The sequence below is a fragment of the Parus major genome, chromosome 1 (assembly GCF_001522545.3).
Source record: "Parus major isolate Abel chromosome 1, Parus_major1.1, whole genome shotgun sequence".
NCBI lineage: Eukaryota > Metazoa > Chordata > Aves > Passeriformes > Paridae > Parus > Parus major.
The window spans coordinates 109,707,929-109,724,796 of record NC_031768.1 but is presented as its reverse complement, the minus strand read 5'-3'; the positions used below and the strand labels follow the sequence as shown (position 1 = coordinate 109,724,796).

General features: G+C 43.4%; 1 protein-coding gene across 9 annotated transcripts in view; it reads right to left on the bottom strand.

Moving 5' to 3' along the window:
- MPZL1 (myelin protein zero like 1) overlaps positions 1-16,862 on the bottom strand; it is a 33,343-nt gene extending 16,481 nt beyond the window's left edge. For 6 of the 9 annotated variants that reach the window (XM_033518763.1, XM_033518756.1, XM_033518770.1 and 3 more), the window contains exons 1-3: positions 16,373-16,568; positions 3,495-3,655; positions 149-362 (exon numbers count right to left, since the gene is read on the bottom strand). In XM_033518763.1, coding sequence (XP_033374654.1) covers positions 149-362; positions 3,495-3,655; positions 16,373-16,553 — 556 coding nt within the window. In that variant the 5' untranslated portion in view covers positions 16,554-16,568. Of the gene's footprint in view, positions 1-148; positions 363-3,494; positions 3,656-11,119; positions 11,210-16,372; positions 16,569-16,776 lie in introns of those variants that run through there. The other 3 variants (XM_033518775.1, XM_015631087.3, XM_015631098.3) reach the window with 2 other exon arrangements.
- Positions 16,863-16,868: the final 6 nt, after the last annotated feature.

Genomic DNA, 16,868 nt, shown 5'->3' with positions numbered 1-16,868 from the left:
CATTATTAGGATCTGGAAGAAGAGAATTAAAAAAGCAATTATTCCCTCCAGGCTACTCCCCCACCCCCCAAAAAAATGATTTAAACAAGAAATGGAGGGGGAAAAAAAACAAGAAGGGAAAAAAAAATCATATAGGGTGAATGAATACCTTTCTCCACAACTCTAACTCGGATTTCTCCTGGTTTGACAACAATGTCAGGTGGGTTCTTGACATCGCAAATGTACGTGCCGTTGTCCCGGAACTGCATGTTTGATATAGTGATAGAAGCATCTTTCTTGTTAAGATCTCCAGCCCAAGTGATCCTGTCTTTAAATGGTATGTCCTTTCCAGGGTATGACTTCCCATTAGAGTAATAGAAAAACTGCAGTCAAGGAAAAGAGGATATAAGAACAATCCAATTAGCAAGTACGGAGCTACCATGCTTCTCCCACTATTACAGCATTCTCCCAGAGCCAACTGTGTTACACACAGCCAGCAGGTGAGGTTTTTATCCTCCTGCTTCATCACTTCAGTCAGCCTTGTTGCCTCTTGATCACATAACCATGCTTACACCTCAACCATAACAGCACAAGAGACTGCAAGTTTCAGTTTTCTGTTGGTTTTGATTTGTTTTGTGGTTGGATGGGCTGGGTTTTTTTTTCCTCTGTTTTGCAGGGGACACAGTTTTGCAGAAAAGAAGGTAGGGGAAAGAGAAAAAAAAACCTGGTAACCTGGTAATAATTAAAGGACAGAAGAGTCCTGGAATGCAGCCATCTATCTTTCAGGCACAGGAAGCTGCCTGCATCCTAGCAGAAAAAGGATATCAAGTTTCTCATCTTGTGTTTTGCTGTGTTACTTGCAACTGAAGTGCAGCTAAATTAACATGCAACACTCTCCCTTCCTTCCACCCCCTCAGAAAATCCCATGACCAATTTAGAGTACATCTAGCTGTTTTCCAGAAACCTTCAGGTAACTAAATATAACTTTCCCAGTTTTTAAGTGACTAAGCTGCACATTGGCTCTGCACTCCCTATACACAACAAAAAATTTCTGAAGAATAAACCTTTTTAGTACAGACCAAGGAGGAACTGAGTATTTCCTAACTATACCTGCCCAGAACTGTAATTTAAAGCAGTAGAAGTGCATAGACTTCTACAGGACAACTCTGCTTTCAAACACATGGGATACCCTAAGTGAGGCCTCAAGGCTGCAGAAGAATTGCAAGAGCACATCCTTTCTTAATTGGATATCCTGCAAGACAGCAAAACAAACCTAATCAAGAATCAAACTGAATTCCCTTCATTTCAGTCTCCAGAGAACAATGAAAGAAATTTAGGACAATATTCCAGCTTCCTCTTTCTCCTGCCTTATTTACAAAGCAGTGTCTCTGCCACAGAACAGACTGCCTACAAGACAGTTATATTTCCATTCAAGTCACCTCCTATCCCTTTTCATTTTCCTGCCCTTGATCTCAGGCTTGCAATTCCAGCACCCTCTCTATCAGACCTGCACTCTGAATATCAGGCCTTATCACTTAGCAGCACAAATCTTTTTCTTTGAACAAGATCTTTGGATCTTGTCCAGATCAGGTATGTGCACATCATGGCCATCTGTCCTGCTGCCATTAATCTTATTTGTTGTCTACAGATTAACATAAATTCAACAAAGTATTTCTTGTGGTAGAAAGCTGGCAAGCACACAGTCAGCTGCCAACATTTAGGAGGGATTCTGGATCAGCCTGCAGCTTTTCCAGCTGGATTGTAACTTTTAGCACAGTAGCACTGCATTACCACACCCCTGTGCACAGGGGAAGTCATCCCACTGGAAGTCTAGAATGCCAGAGGCAGGTTCCTCAGCTCTCTAGATGACCTCACCTGGGGGAGCAGAAATCACAAAGTAAAATAAGTCCCAAAATACAAGCTAAGTTACTCAAGCCATCCCTTGCCTATGGTGGAGTGAGATGAAACTTCTTTGGAATACAGGGTGAGGGAAGGGGACAATCAGGGGAAGCTCACAGTTGAGTCAGCCTCACCACATGGCCACAAGATTGCCAGTGTGATTCTAAAGGGGCACAGGACCATCCTTGTCAAGAGATGCATGGGCTTAGCTCAGACATAAGGTGATCATGAGATTGATCTTTCAAACTCACACCCACCAAGCTGTGCAATGCCACGACTCGGGCTCATAAACATCCCCTCTACACCTTCCCCAGACCCTCAAAAGAAACAGGGAATTAACATCAAATTGTGCTGGGTCACTTCTGCTCAAAGACAATTTGCTTTTCTTTCAGTTGTGCTGACAACTACATCCAGGTGGAATATCTGAACGGACTTCAATCCCAAAAGGAATGTTATATGCTGAAGCTCTATTCCTAAGACCGAACAGTGATGCAGAAAGGGAATGGCACAACAGGATTTATGGGGAACGGGAAACACACAAACAGATGGCTTCTCTTCACCCATCCTGTTCAACACTGGCAGGAAATATGCTCTACTTCCGTAAGCTTCTGCCCAACTACTGCTTTGGATTCCCAATGGGAAGAGCTCCCTCTTCAAAACTAAATATTTATTTCACTAAGAGTTCAGAAGCTTGTTCCTCAGAGCTCTATATACTGAGCAAGATGCTCACACACTGGTTTTGACCATCTCTGCTCTGAGCACTGAATAGCTCCTAGAGCTCATGTCTGCAGGGAAGGAGACAAACACAAACAGGATGAGCAACCTGCTAACCCCACATCCTCAAAGCTATCCCACAGTTCCTTTTTCTGTTTCCTCTAAATTCTCACTGAGGACAAGGTACAAGAAAGAGGCACAAGTGTCTGAGGAAGAAGAGGAAGAAGACAGCTATCAACCTACCAAAGCCATTTCTTTGAAGATTTACATCCAAAGGATCTGAGCCCACTTGGGCCCAACATACAGTAACTGAGCAATGACAAATATTATTTGCCTAAGTTCCTTGCTAGCCTGATTTTTCACTTATCAAGTAACTATAATATGAGAATGTAACTGCTTACTGATTTGAGCTACTCAGTTCTGCTCTGAAACCAGAGACTGGTCTTATTTTAAACCCTTTCAAGCAGAGGCTATACAGTACAGAAGCAAAATAAACAACATGCACAATACACAATGTAACACTGCAATTACAGTGGTAATTCAAATTCTGTGACTGCTACATTCAGTGAAATGCAAAAGGATAGAGAATTTACAAAATTCCTAGATGCTCATCTACTTCATACATACAGCTTCCATACCAACATCCCTCTCCTAAGACTAACAGACTACCTAGTGTTTGTGGTAGCTGCACACTCCTTGGTGTGTGTCTTGGCAGAGATCTAGAAGACTGCAATATTTTCATACAACTCTAAAAAAGCCCCCTAAAATCAGAGTGATGGAGATAAGGCACACAAAGGAGGGTGGAAGCCATATGTGCTTGCTCCTTAGAACCAACTAGACAACCGCTGCTCAACTATCCCAGTCTCCCCTCCCAGGTCTGTTCCCCTCCAGCCACTGCTTACTGAGATACGAGTGGCTGCTCCCTCAGGTTGAAAGCTCCAGGAGACAGATGCTGCACTGCTGATCACTTCTACGGATGTGAACGTGCATGGGAGCTTTGCGTCCGTCCCGTTCTCCACAAACATCTCCTCCGGGGTGTTGACCTCTACTGCTGATACTTGGACTGCATGGGAAAGGCAAAGAGAAGAAAGGAGAAGAACGAGACACATCAGTGCTGCTTTGAGGATCAGGAAGTTCATGTCACACTGCCTAGAAGGGCAGAAGAGAAGAGGCATCAATAACTCCTACATCGAGTGATTGAACAGACATGGCATTATACCTGCCATCAAAGAAGTATAGAGCAGGCCAAGCATATACTCACTTCTCCTTCCTTCCTTGTATTATCTGTGACAGGATGTTTTCCACTCACAGATGTTTCCTCTGCAACACTTTGTGGAAGCCAATACTATGGTGCAAAGGAGGAGTTTAAAACTCTTTTGTACCAGCTGACGGCAGGCATTGTAACAATTAAGCCTCATCAGAGGAACTTAACAACCCAGCCCAGCTATTACACTCAGTTTCCTCTCTGTCATACATTTTGTTCATATCTCCAGTTTTTCCTAGCTGTAGGTAAAACAAAAGCTAACCTCCAGAAAGCTGAGGAACAAACTTTTCTCGCTCCCAGTTATGCCATCTATTCCTGCTCTTTGCCATGCTCCAAGGTCTGTATGTGCAAGGCCTCACAAATAATCACTCGGTTACAGTTTAGAAGCATGAGAGCAGTTTAATTTTTTTTCTACCTTATGCACAGTCAAAACAGCAAGCAGGCAACAAACACACTCCAAATTTAAAGTAATCAAGGTTAATATTGTGCTTGTACTGGTAGTTTTCCTAATAAGTAAATAGAATTCATCATGATTTGGAAAACATATTGAAGATATTCTTTATCTGGAACCTTCTAAACTGCCAATGTACAATCCCTATCCAGATTTAAGCAGATACATCTCTACATTCATTCAGATTTATGTACAAAAACAAAGTATGATCTTGTGACATAACAAGAGAATGTCTGTCAGGGTTCATGTCACATCCACGTGAAAACAAAAATCTTGTCTAGTCAGTGTGGGTGGGTGCACATGTGTGTTCCTGGTACCTCAAATATAAGTTTTGATTTTTATTAAACCATGATTTTCAGCATAGAGATGGTAACAGCCATCTACTTCTGTTCATAGGATTCTATGTTTCTGGGCTGCAGTACCTTAAATACCCTTGTTAGAAAAGGAGAACAAACGTTCCTGCTCCATCAGTACTCCAGCCGATTTGTTTCTCAGCTTTGAATAAAGTAGCCTGAACTAGGCCAACCAAACCTTAAATCATGAGGTTTGAGTTTTAACTCAGTGATAGCAACCAGCTCAGAAGCCTTCAAACATCTGACAGAACGAGCGTGCAAGCATGGGTGGGAGAATTGAGCACATCACAGTAATTGCAATAACCAAAACCAGAAGAAACCACTATTCATTAATTCTGCTGTTCAGAGTCAATACTATTCACTTCCAAAATTCACTGACTCCTCAGTCCCATCTCTTAGGTTATCTCTTGATACTTCAGATTCTCCTGTAATCACTGCTCTTATTTCCAAGAGAAAAAGCACCCCAAGGAGGATGGAGAGCAGGGGTGGTGAATTTTCATCATAAGATTCTATCAGAGCTTCCTTTCTCCTGTACATATTCTGACTATGGGCCAAAAAAATATTCTTTTGTAAAACAACTACCAAATATTTATTTGGAACATACAAAGACTTCTAGCAACCAAATTAAATGAACTGAGAGCTGCTGTGCTTTATGTATTTTTCCCAGTTAATGGTGTAGAAAAGAAAAATAAAATAAAATCCATTGTACTAAGTCCAAACCGCATAACAAACCTCCCTTTCAAGCATAAAACAAGCAAGATGCCCTCAGTATTCGTGTAGGAAGAAAAGAGTCTGCACAGACATTGTCTGCTTGTACATGGTACAGAGAACTCCTTGCCACACACAGGCAGTGGGTAGCACAGATCTGTCTAAATCTAAAGAAGTCACTGTTCTAACTCACTAGAACTGTAGTGAAGCAAAAAAAAAAAAAAAAAAAAGACTTCTCCCTCCTTAGTCTGGGAAGGAACTGTGTAATCCTGTACAGATATTTCTATCAAGTTTAATTTTCATCTGTCCTATTTTTGGCTCAATTTCATGTTCTTCTTCGCTGATTTTCCCTCTGCCTTTTTCACTGCTTCGAAAATATTTTTCCTGCTTCTGTTGTCTTACAGCATGAGACAAAGGCTCCTTAAATTATAACCTGTTTGGTAGAGAGGCCACAAGATTTGTTCACCCTCAGCCCTCTAAACCCATACTTTTACTGATATGTTGGCTGTTCCCACTACCTTGAACTCTTTGGCCTCCTCTGTCATAATAAAATCCACATGGATCATCTCCAGCTCTATCTCCTTTCCTCCTCTTTCCACATTTACCAGGATTACATTCACCTTCCAGCTCCTCCACCTATTTAAATATTCCATTTGGAGAAAGTTGCATTTTGAGTCATATTTCAGTCACACTTACACACTGCTCTATTCCTTAAGCTTACTCAGCCTTAGTTTCTCTCAAGATGAAAAAATGATCACAGGAAACCGTCTGAGAGAGGAGTACTTTAAGAAGGTCAGCAAGGTACATAGGGCAAAAATAAACATTTGCTCTTCTCCAATGCATCTTCCTTGATCTCTTCACCCTTTCCAACTGCCTGTAGCCCCAGTATTTCCTTCTGAACATCTCATCTAGCCTTCAGCTGCTTTTACTCTTTTCAACAGAAAAGCGGTTCTATTTTCTCAGCTATCATCAAAATAATTTTTAAAAAAACTCACCTGTGCCTCTTCAGCCATTTCTTTTAAATCTCTAGTGTTATTCAAGCAGTTTTACTCCAACTACAATAACTCTCTCCAGCTCCATTTTCAACCCCCACACTGCAATGAAAATTCTCCATCCACGTCTTCCTTCCCAGACAATCCTCCTGATCTTGAAACAGGATAACACGCTCATATTCTTACTAACTTTCTAACCTTACTTACTAATATTTTCTTATTTTTCCCATCATGGATCTCCATTCTTCATCAACACTCTCTCTATTCTCAGGTCTCTCTTTTCTCAGTATCTCGCCTCAGAGATCTCATCTGCAAAACAAGTTTAAGCTCCCATCACTGCACTGACTACTCAGATCTGCGTCTCTGCTCAGGATCTGTCTCCTCATGTTCAAAGAACAGCCTCAGTCTGACATCTTTGTCAATGCTAAGTTGTCAGCTCACACTAAATGGGACTAAAGCAGAGCTCAGAGCCCTCCACAACTGCTTTTACCACCATGGACCTGCCACGTGTCTCTCCAACTCAACACCTGTGCAGCACCTCTCACTTTGAACTCTTCCCAGAGTTCTTTCCGAGTTTCCAGTCACCAGTTCAACTGACTCCAGAGTAAAACCTCCAGTTTGTATCTTGGCCTTCATTATTGTGACATCCTTTTTGTTCTGCACATATGGACAGTAACAGACCAGTAAAAGTAGTGCAGTTCCTGGTAGCCAAGCTGCCCCAAGGGTGATCCTAAGAAGAGAGGGACATTCCATATGCAAGATCACTGCTTCCTTCCATGAAGTGGAAATGACACCAAGCACCCATCCCTGTTTCAGTGTCAAGAGACTCTTGCCCCCAGCCACCATTACAGCACTGGTCTCATCCAAACCTCTTCAAATCCAAACTGTAGCACCTCCTTCTAAAGGCTGTCCCTCAGGCATGGGAGGATCTGCTCAAAACCTGCAAGATCCCTTCATTTCCTTTGAGCCCTCCAAAGCCTGTGATAACTGCATCTGTATGAATCCAGCAGCGACTAAGCTACCAGTGCTTGGAGATCAATGCCTTTTAAAACTGAAGTCATCTTCTCCTACTTTTACTTGTAACCCCTGGTTGATTACACTTGCCTCATAGTGATTTGTAAGAAAATATTTTGGGCAAGGATTATTTTTAGTCTACGTTTTTAATGTAGAAATATGGTTGACCATTTGTTCTCATAGTGTATCACAAAGAAATCCTTCTGTGTGTTCAAGTTTTACACTAATTAACATATAGATAATTAATATTTCTTTGCAGACCACTGTTTCTACTGAGATCTTGGATCCAATGAAAACGTTCTGTTAATTAAGACTGTGGACACACCAAAATAAACTTAATTTTGCTGGATTCAACTCAGTTTTATCACCAGGAGACCTAACAAACCAAGAATGCAAACAGCTAACACTGTAATCACAGGCATCTTATTTCCACCAGCACAAACACAGACCACATGGAAACTCTAATCAGATTGCTAAATACTGGATGCTTATGGCTGCTACAGTTCCCATCCTACACCAGGAATAGTGTCACTCTCCTCCTCTTGAAATGGCTAATCATCAGTTTATTAATTAATACAAGTCATTTGCTTTGCTTCTCTCAAAGACACCTAGTAATACAGCCATGTTTACAATTTAGAAATGAAGTCGCTTATGGAAGAAAGGCCTTGATAAAATGACAGAAAATTCAGTGTTTCAGTATCGTCACTCTGGTCTCCCCAGCAGCTCAGAAGTTTCATCAGAAAGGAAGATGTGTTTTTTTCTAATGACTATGGGTCTTAAGTCACAAAACCAATACACACTTGAAAATCAGTGCTTTCATTAACAAATACTCTTACTCAATGCTAAGTGTCTTGTGAGACATCTACTGTTGACAGCATTCTCAACTATGGTTGCATGGCATTTAGTTCTTTCTCCCACAAAGCAGTTGCTCTGTACAAGCAGCATGAAACAATAGCAACCAAACCCCTACAAAACATCCCAGAAAGCCAGAACAAAGTTATAGTCCCCAACTGCAACTACAGGCACTTATGTCTCCATAGACCATTTCTTCACTGAGGATAAAACACCTGGTGGAGAAACCTTAGCCTTCCTGCCTTAGCAGACGTGCCAAAATCATTCCTCTGAAACTGCACAAGATCTATTAAAGCACCCAGATTCTGGATACAATTTCCACACAAAGAATTCCTTCACATTGTTTAGCCTTAACAGAAAAGTAGAACCCATGCCAGCAGTTCCACCTGGGAGCAAAACAAGGTGTACCTCATAAGGATGACAACACACAAGTATTAAGCAGCCACATGTGTCCAGCCCCTCCTCATGGAGACTGTCCCTGCAGCCCCCCTGTCACCACGACCCTGATGTCTGCACTGCATGCATTTACACAGGACAAAAAGCACCACCAGCTACAGAAATAAGGAGTAGACAGAAACACACCAACCAATCTTGACATCTCAGTTTCAAAGCAACAAAAACTAAATTCCATTGCCTTGAAGGAGGACAGAAGAATTTAATTTCACTCTCAAATGCCAATTCACCAGCAGAGCTTTTAGCTGCTGCTACAGCATCTCTCCAGGTTGCCAATTCTGTCAAGTAACCCAGGCTGCTGGAAGAAAGCGAGCTTCCTGTCTCCGTAACACAGCCGGTCCTGCAGCACCCTGCAGCTCCAGGAACCAGAAAGCACAGCTGTGACACCCAGCCCACAAACACCTACCACCTCCTGTCACCACACTGCTGGAAACCTTCATTCCCCCAAGCAGAGACAAGCATCTGTTAATGCAACATTCACTTTCTCCTGGCCTCTGCACATTGAGCTAAGTTCTGCCTGACCCAAGGAGGGAAAAAACAGCATCTTGACACCCCAAGCGAAAGGAAAGCAGTTTCATTGAGAAGTCTTGAGCAGGCTGTGGCTAAGCTGGCAAACAATGTCAGACAATAACATCCATGTATCTCAGCCCTCCATACCTCCATGCACCTACTCTGACAGGACTTAAAGACAAATCTCCAGAGCCACCAAACTTTGGTACCTCCCTCTCCTCCTACACGGCAGGGCCAGTTTTTGGCGTGCTCTCCTCCATATGACATAGAGATGCTCATTGTTCTGCCAAGGAGCAGCAAAAGAACCTATGCTGAGATTTTCTTTCAAAGCCCATGCTTTAACCAGAAATGAAGAACAAGCATGAGAAACAGCAAAAAATGCCTGAGCTCCCTTGCCAGACAGGCCAGAGATTTCTTGTTCAGTCCTGAGGAAATAATTTCACTGCTATGTCACTCTCTCATCTCATAAAACAGAGATGCTTGTAAAGGTGCTGAGAACTATGAACAAGTAAGCAGTGTAGCTGCACAGCTTCATGCTCCTATTACAGCATCAGTCATATGTCAGGTTTGGGCAGATACTTAGTCCTGAGGCAAGTAACTTCTAGTTACTTCTAGTACTTTTCCCTGGGGATCACAAAGCAACACTTCCCTGCCTATGCTGCAGGCTGGGACACCAATCGGCAGCTCAGGTACTTTCCAAACCACACATCACATTTTTCTGCTCAACAGCCCTGAAGTGGTTTTCCTTCCATGCCCAAGTAAGTTTACAAGCATTCAAATCCAAGTAAACAGTTCTTAGTGACAAAGCAAAACAGAAAGAGTGGAGAACGCAAAGGGAGCAAGTTAAGCAAAGCTGTTCAAAGTGCAAAGGGTAACTGGAACAGCTGATGGCAGCTGTTCTACCTCTAATGTTGCAATACTAACAGAGTCACTAACAAACACAGCACATTATTTTCTGTGGAAAAGGAAAGATGCCAGAAAATGGGAACTGAGATTACAGAAAGGCAGAAAAGACAGAAAAGTCTCCTTGAAATACACCAGGTTTTTCCCACAAATAGGGAATGAAGCTTACTTAGATCTGAGAGAAGCTGGGTAGACATCTCAACACATGGTAGAGAGAATAAAAAAAGCATCCCACCATCACAAGCATTTCCTAAAACTGCTATAGCAATCCACTAAAACTGTCACAACTACTAAGGAAAAGAGAGTATTAAGGATCAGAAGTTGTAGACAAGAAAACCACAACGAAACAGCAGCAAAATGCAAACCCATGGAGTGGACAGTTGAGGCTGACATATTGCTGGCTGGGACAAAAGCTTCCCTCCAGCCTTTTTTCTTTTTTTGGGTTATTAATACTATCTCAAGTGAAACTATGTTAAAAATACCACTCAAGTTGACAACTGTTGATGGCATTGCAGCATCTTTTTGCAAAATCTATCACTAGCAGCATGGGAATCACCAATTTCCAAAACAAACAAGGCAGTAGAATTTAGGATGTGGATACACAAATTTCATGAGGAGATACAGTGCAAAACCTACATATCGGACATAGGAAGCTGCCCTTTTTCAGTAATCAATCCACCAAGCTGCAACCAACTCAGTCTATACACACCAAGAAACATCTGTAAAAGCTCCACTTTGAACCATCTAAAGTATTAGTGGCATTCTGTGAACAGTAACTCCCACCTTCATCATTGCTGAACCAGAATCATGTCCATCTCTTGCCAAGTATTGGTATTTCCACCAGCCTGAAAGGTGAGCACAGGATTTTTTCCTGTATACAGAGAGACTCAATTGTAACCTGTTAAATAAAATCCTACCACCTAACTGAGCAAGAAGTTTGATGAAATTACATCATCCAAGTGATTACCCTCCTCAGCTAACATGGTATTCATGCAGCCAATCTGTTCTGGTGTGACTAGAGACTTACTTCAGCAGTTCAGGCAAATCCAAAGCCCTTGGAGGACCAGATTCCTTACAGATCCATGGACTGTTGAACATCTGCAACCAGCTCTGGCACCAAGCTTGCAGCAATCTCACACTTACTTGCTAACTGAATTGCTGAGCAAACTCGTAACCAGCTATAACCTGCAGCAGCACAACCACAAAACCAAAAGGAAAAGCTCATGCTAAATATTTCAAAGCATTGTTCCACAAGAATTTGTCAGTGGTGGTGCCAATTTAAATAGCTCACATGCACACTCAGAATGAGATGAATGTGATCAGGAACTAATCTGTGTTCAAAACAGCCCTTTCACCATTGTTTTCTTTCAAACTAGACCAACACCCTAGCCCAGTCCACTGTATACTGTTTTGTACAACTGAGGAGGGTTAGGAAGCACCAAGTAGGATCTGATGCAGCTGGTTTTTCTCAGGAACATTTCTTCTGTGAAGAATTTATGGCCTTCCTTGTGGCACTCTACATCAACTTTCCCAGTTTACACGTGTGGTGATTTCTAGAGCCATTCCTCTGAATGGAGCAGCATCTCCCATCAAGCAAGATCCTGCAAGATCTTGATCTAAACACTTCGAGACACAGAAACCAGTCTGACTTCAAAACTCCTGCTGCACATACAGCTTTATGGAATTTATTACCAAGAGGGAGCCCTGTTCACCACCTTTCACTTGCACACATCACAAAAACACATTACTGAACAACAGGTGGCTTGCAGCCAACTCTAAACGCTTCCAGCAGTGGCCATTTCACCCACCTGGAGATGACCTGAGCTCATTTACTTCCATCTCACGGGACTAAAAATGCCACCAACCACTGACAACTGCTATATTGCCCAGAGTTTAACCTTGCATTAAGGATCAGAATCACAGTCTGATTTGAAACACTGAAGGTAGGGTACAATCAATGTTTCAGGGCAAGTTCTCTTCATGCCCCTTAACACCACATGCATTAAGCATCAGTAAATGTAATGTACCACAAAGCATCTTTTTCTGCAGGGTTGGAGGAAATAGAGTTCACAAGAACAACCACAGCCTTCCAGTTCTCTTTATGCACTTCAAGCCAAAACCTAGCAGCAGCACCGAGTGGAAAGTGCCAACTCAACAGACACATAAAAATGCAGGAGGTGAAAGGCTCAGCAGCCAAGGGGAACAATACACAAGCAGTGTGGGCTAAACCCAGCAGGCAGCTCAGCCCTGCGCAGCCCCTCGCTCACACCCCCGGTGCAATCAGGGAGAGAACTGGAAGTGTAAAAGTGAAAAAACTCCAGGGTTGAGATTAAAACAATTTTACAGGCAAAGCACAAGCCATCACCCACTACTTCCATCAGCAGGCAGGTGTTCACCATCTCCAGGAAAGCAGGGATCTGTCAGGCATAACAGTGACTTGGAAAACAAATGCTGTAACTCCAAACAGCCCCTTTCCTCCTTCTTTTCCCAGCTTTTACTGCTGACCATGCCTTCTGTGATGCCCTCCCAACTCCTCATGCACCCCCAGCCCACCGGCAGTCAGGGAGGGGTGACAAACAGAAAAGGCCTTGAGGTATGTAAGCCAATGCAAAACATTGTTATCGAGGCTCTTTTCCCTACAAGTTCAAAACTTAGCACCATCCAAACTATGAGGAAAATGAACTCTGTCCCAGATGAGAAAACAAAACAAACGTATTCAGGACAAGTAACAGAATGGCTCCTTAAAGATAAAAGAGATTGGGAGGAAAAACTTTCAACCTGCTCAGCAAAAAATACTGCTGTTAACCCTGCCTTAGGATGCATTGCCACATCTTCTGTGCTATGGGTGCTGCTTATTGCTAAACCCTAATCTGAGTAAACACTTGCTTTTCCACAATACTGCTGTTAGAGATAACAGTGAATCACTGCAGTTAAGAGCTCCTCAAGTCTCTTTGCTGGCAGTAAAGCTAGTTCAGAACTTCTTGTCCTCTCCTGGCACAGCCTTCTCTTACACAATATATTCACATCCTCTCCATTGTGCTAATCACTTCTTGTGGGGTTCCACTAACCCAGACCGCTAAAGTAATACAAACAAACCACACACACACACACACAAAAAGAATATATGCCATAAGGATGTAAATGTTTTCATACAGAAAGCTGGAAGCTTTCTGATGTATTCCTAGGATATCCTGAGTTAGCATTCAATAGTTCAAAAAATGTATTTTCTTGCATACAAGGCTGTTTATTTTGTTAAATACATGCAGGTGGTAGAAAGAGCAATGTATGCCATACATGATCAAACCACATCACATCATACCACACTTGGACAACTCCCACTACAGGTGCTAATAATAAGCTTTGGATAGATGACCTGATGATGATCTATATGGCACTTCCCCAGAAAAACAGTTAAGTTTTTAGAAACTACTCAGACGAAAATCTTTAAAGAAATCTGCGTCATAATACTAGGTTTCATTTTTTTGGTCTTCCATCTCAACTCTGTATGGGACACAGGATATCCAGCACTAGTCAGGACAAGATGCATCCACAGACAGGCAGTGGAATTGCTGTTTAATTCAATCAATTTTAATTCAGATAACAAGCAAGACAGCTATGCATGCTATTACTTACACAGGCAATTGTAAGAGACTGAGACTGTTGGATGACTGGGGCCAAGAAGTAACTGACCATTTTATTTCATTTCATCACCAAAACATTAAGGTACAGACTTTTCAACATATTCAAGAACTTCTTGCTGCTGCTGCAAACAAGGTGAGCTGAGAGTCTATCCAGATTTTGCCTTTGCAGAGCCCACTGAACAGTGCAGGCAAGGCAGTTCTCCTACCTGCAGCACCAGTGGGCTGAGCTTAAAAGGACTAACAGTTTCTGACGAGGGTGACTACAGGAATTCTGACTAAACCTGGCACAAGAACAAGTGAGCACTGCAACCCTGACTTACACTGTTATTTTCAGGAAACATTTCAAGCAGCAATTGAAATGGGCTGGTGAGCTCAAAGCAGCAACAGACACTTGAGCTATTTAATATCTCAATGCTATTCTTGTTACTGACCCATGTGTGTGTGCCCACGTGCAGTTGGATGAGTGTGTTTAAAAGGGGTAGTAGGAGAAAATAAATTTCAAAAAAGATCCAGCTTTGTTGGTATCAAAAAGAATAATAAAAAATGACCATCATTATTCTTTCCAGTAATATCTGGACATTTTTTGAGACTGTCAGCAGTAATCAGGAACCACCCTCATGTCAAACACAGGCAGGATACCACTTTAAGCCATAATTACATGGCTTACAAATGCACAATTGCAAAATAATCCATTTTCTTGATATTCTTGGCTGGTTGTTCCAGGCTCACTCATGCACAGAAGAGATTATACCTAGATTAAATACTTATACTACAAAATGTCCCCAGAACCACAGACAGCACATTTGACAATGATCCTTCATTCTTACAAGTAAATGAAGCAACAGAGTTTTCAGACGACCTAGCATAAAGAAGCAAGATGAGCTCCTAACCCACACATGCAGGGGCACATACGAAAACAAGCCTAGAACTCTGTTATCTCTGCTTATCTGTGAAGCAACCGGGCTTGGCAGAGCAGGCTGTGGTGTTCAATGGGGCCTGCACAGCACCCTAAGCAATATTTCTGTCTCACTGCAGGTTACCTGCCACAGGAGCAGACCTGACACAGAGCATATGAAGAGGCAGAAGAGCAGGCACAAGGCACGGCAGCCACGCGTGCAGCACATCACCCAGCCACACGCCACACTTGAGCAAGGGAGCAGCTACAGCCCTCTGCTAACACCACTCCTGCCCTGCCAAAAAAGGCAGGTTTTGATTTCTGAATCTCTCACAAGGGGAAAAGTCCAGCATGAGGAAAGGGAACGGGGAGAAGGTCCTTGAGAAAACATCAGGAGCCTGAGTGACACAGGCAAGAAGAAATGCACAGCACTGATTACCCAGGACTCCTTAGCACCCCCAAACTCAGGGGAAGGTAATCTTTTCCTTCCTATCACCAAACTCCTTTGGGTATGCAAAAGAGGGGAAGGGCCTGCACTCTGATCACTTGTGCCCATGCAGAGATGTAAACCTTGCTTTTCAAAGCAGACACGAGGATTAAGGATGTGCAAGGAAAGAAGCCAACACAGGAATAAATTAGACCCTCTACAATGATCTACTACTCCCACCCACCTATAGCATTACTTTAGCTGTACCTTTCATTGTGGTCAGGGGAAACATGCTTCCTTCTCTTGCCTTCATATGTAGTTCCAAAGACACCAGTTTTACTGCAATATATGCATATTTCATATCTATATACTTAATCCTAAATACTGTCTCTGAAGATACACAGGAAGCCTTAAATATCTCTACTTCTTTATTGTAATATGCAGTCATCTTAAACAAATACAAACAATGCTCTTTGGGAACAGATTTAGGAAGAGAAATAATAATAGGAATTAGGTATTAAGAGGAAGTTCTTTGCTGTGAGGGTACGGAAGCACTGGAACAGGCTGACCAGTGAACTTGTGGATGCTCCTTCCCTGGAAGTGTTCAAGGTCAGGCTGGATGGGGCTCTGAGAAATCTGGTCTAGTGAAACATTTCCCTGCCCAAGGCAGTGGGATTGGAACAAAATAATCTTTAAGATTTGTCCCAAGCCAAATTCTAAAATTCTATGAAATAAATTTTAGAGTTCCTTACCACTCAGCACAGTTTCTTCATAAACCTCTTCCCAGATGGACTTACAGTTTTATACAGTTTTCCAGACACATGAACTGAGGAGGCATCAGGCTTCTTAATGTCTCCTACTGAAGTACTTCACAAACTTTTACCTGTTAAGCAAGTACTGCCAGCCCAAGATACCCATCATTATCCATACATACTGGATATTCCCTCACTGTCCATGCCCAGCATCTATAAACAGTGAGCTGGCATGAGAAATGTGTGTAACTTTTGGAGTCCAAGTGAAGTGTGCCCCCTGAGAACATAAGCCACAGTGTAGTAAAGCATCACTCCTGCCACTCTCCCATAGCCCTGTACTCCTCCCTGGAAATATTCCAGAACCATCTGGACGCAATCCTGTGCCATGTGCTCTGGGATGACCCTGCCCGAGCAGGGAGGCTGGACCAGATGACCCCACTGTGGTCCCTTTCCAAGCCGACCCGTTCTGCGACTACTCTCCACCTATACGAGTCATAAACGCATCATCTGACATAATTCCCCCTCTACCGAAATACTTCACCAGTGACCGAATCAAGTCGTTTACCACAAGTCCAGTTTCCCCATTCCTCGGTCACCCCGTGGCTCTCCCAACAAGCGCCACCCGCGTCCCCGGAGTGAAGAAGCCACGGTGGTGCTCGGTCCCAGGGCGGGCTCGATGATCTCGGGGATCTTTTCCAAGCTAATGGATTCTGTGGAACCAGCGCTGACACGGGGCCGCCGCGCATCACTGCCCTGGCACCCCCTGCCCTGCCCACGCCGGCTCCCGGGGGCTTTGTCCCCGGCACACCGACCCTTCCTCCCGTGAGGACGGGAGTCCTCGGCCGCCGCCAACCCGGCTCCCAACCGGGTGGGCAGCGAGCGGCAGAGCCGTGTCCTGCCCGCGGAACCGCCCTTCGCCCCGGGAGCTGCGTTAAAGGGCCGAACCGGCTCCCTCGGTCCCTGACTCACCGGCGGTGAGGGCGGCGGCGGCGGCGATCAGCAGCCACGCCGCGCAGGGCCGCCCCGCGGTGCCTCCGCCCGCCGCCATCTTCCAGCCGCCA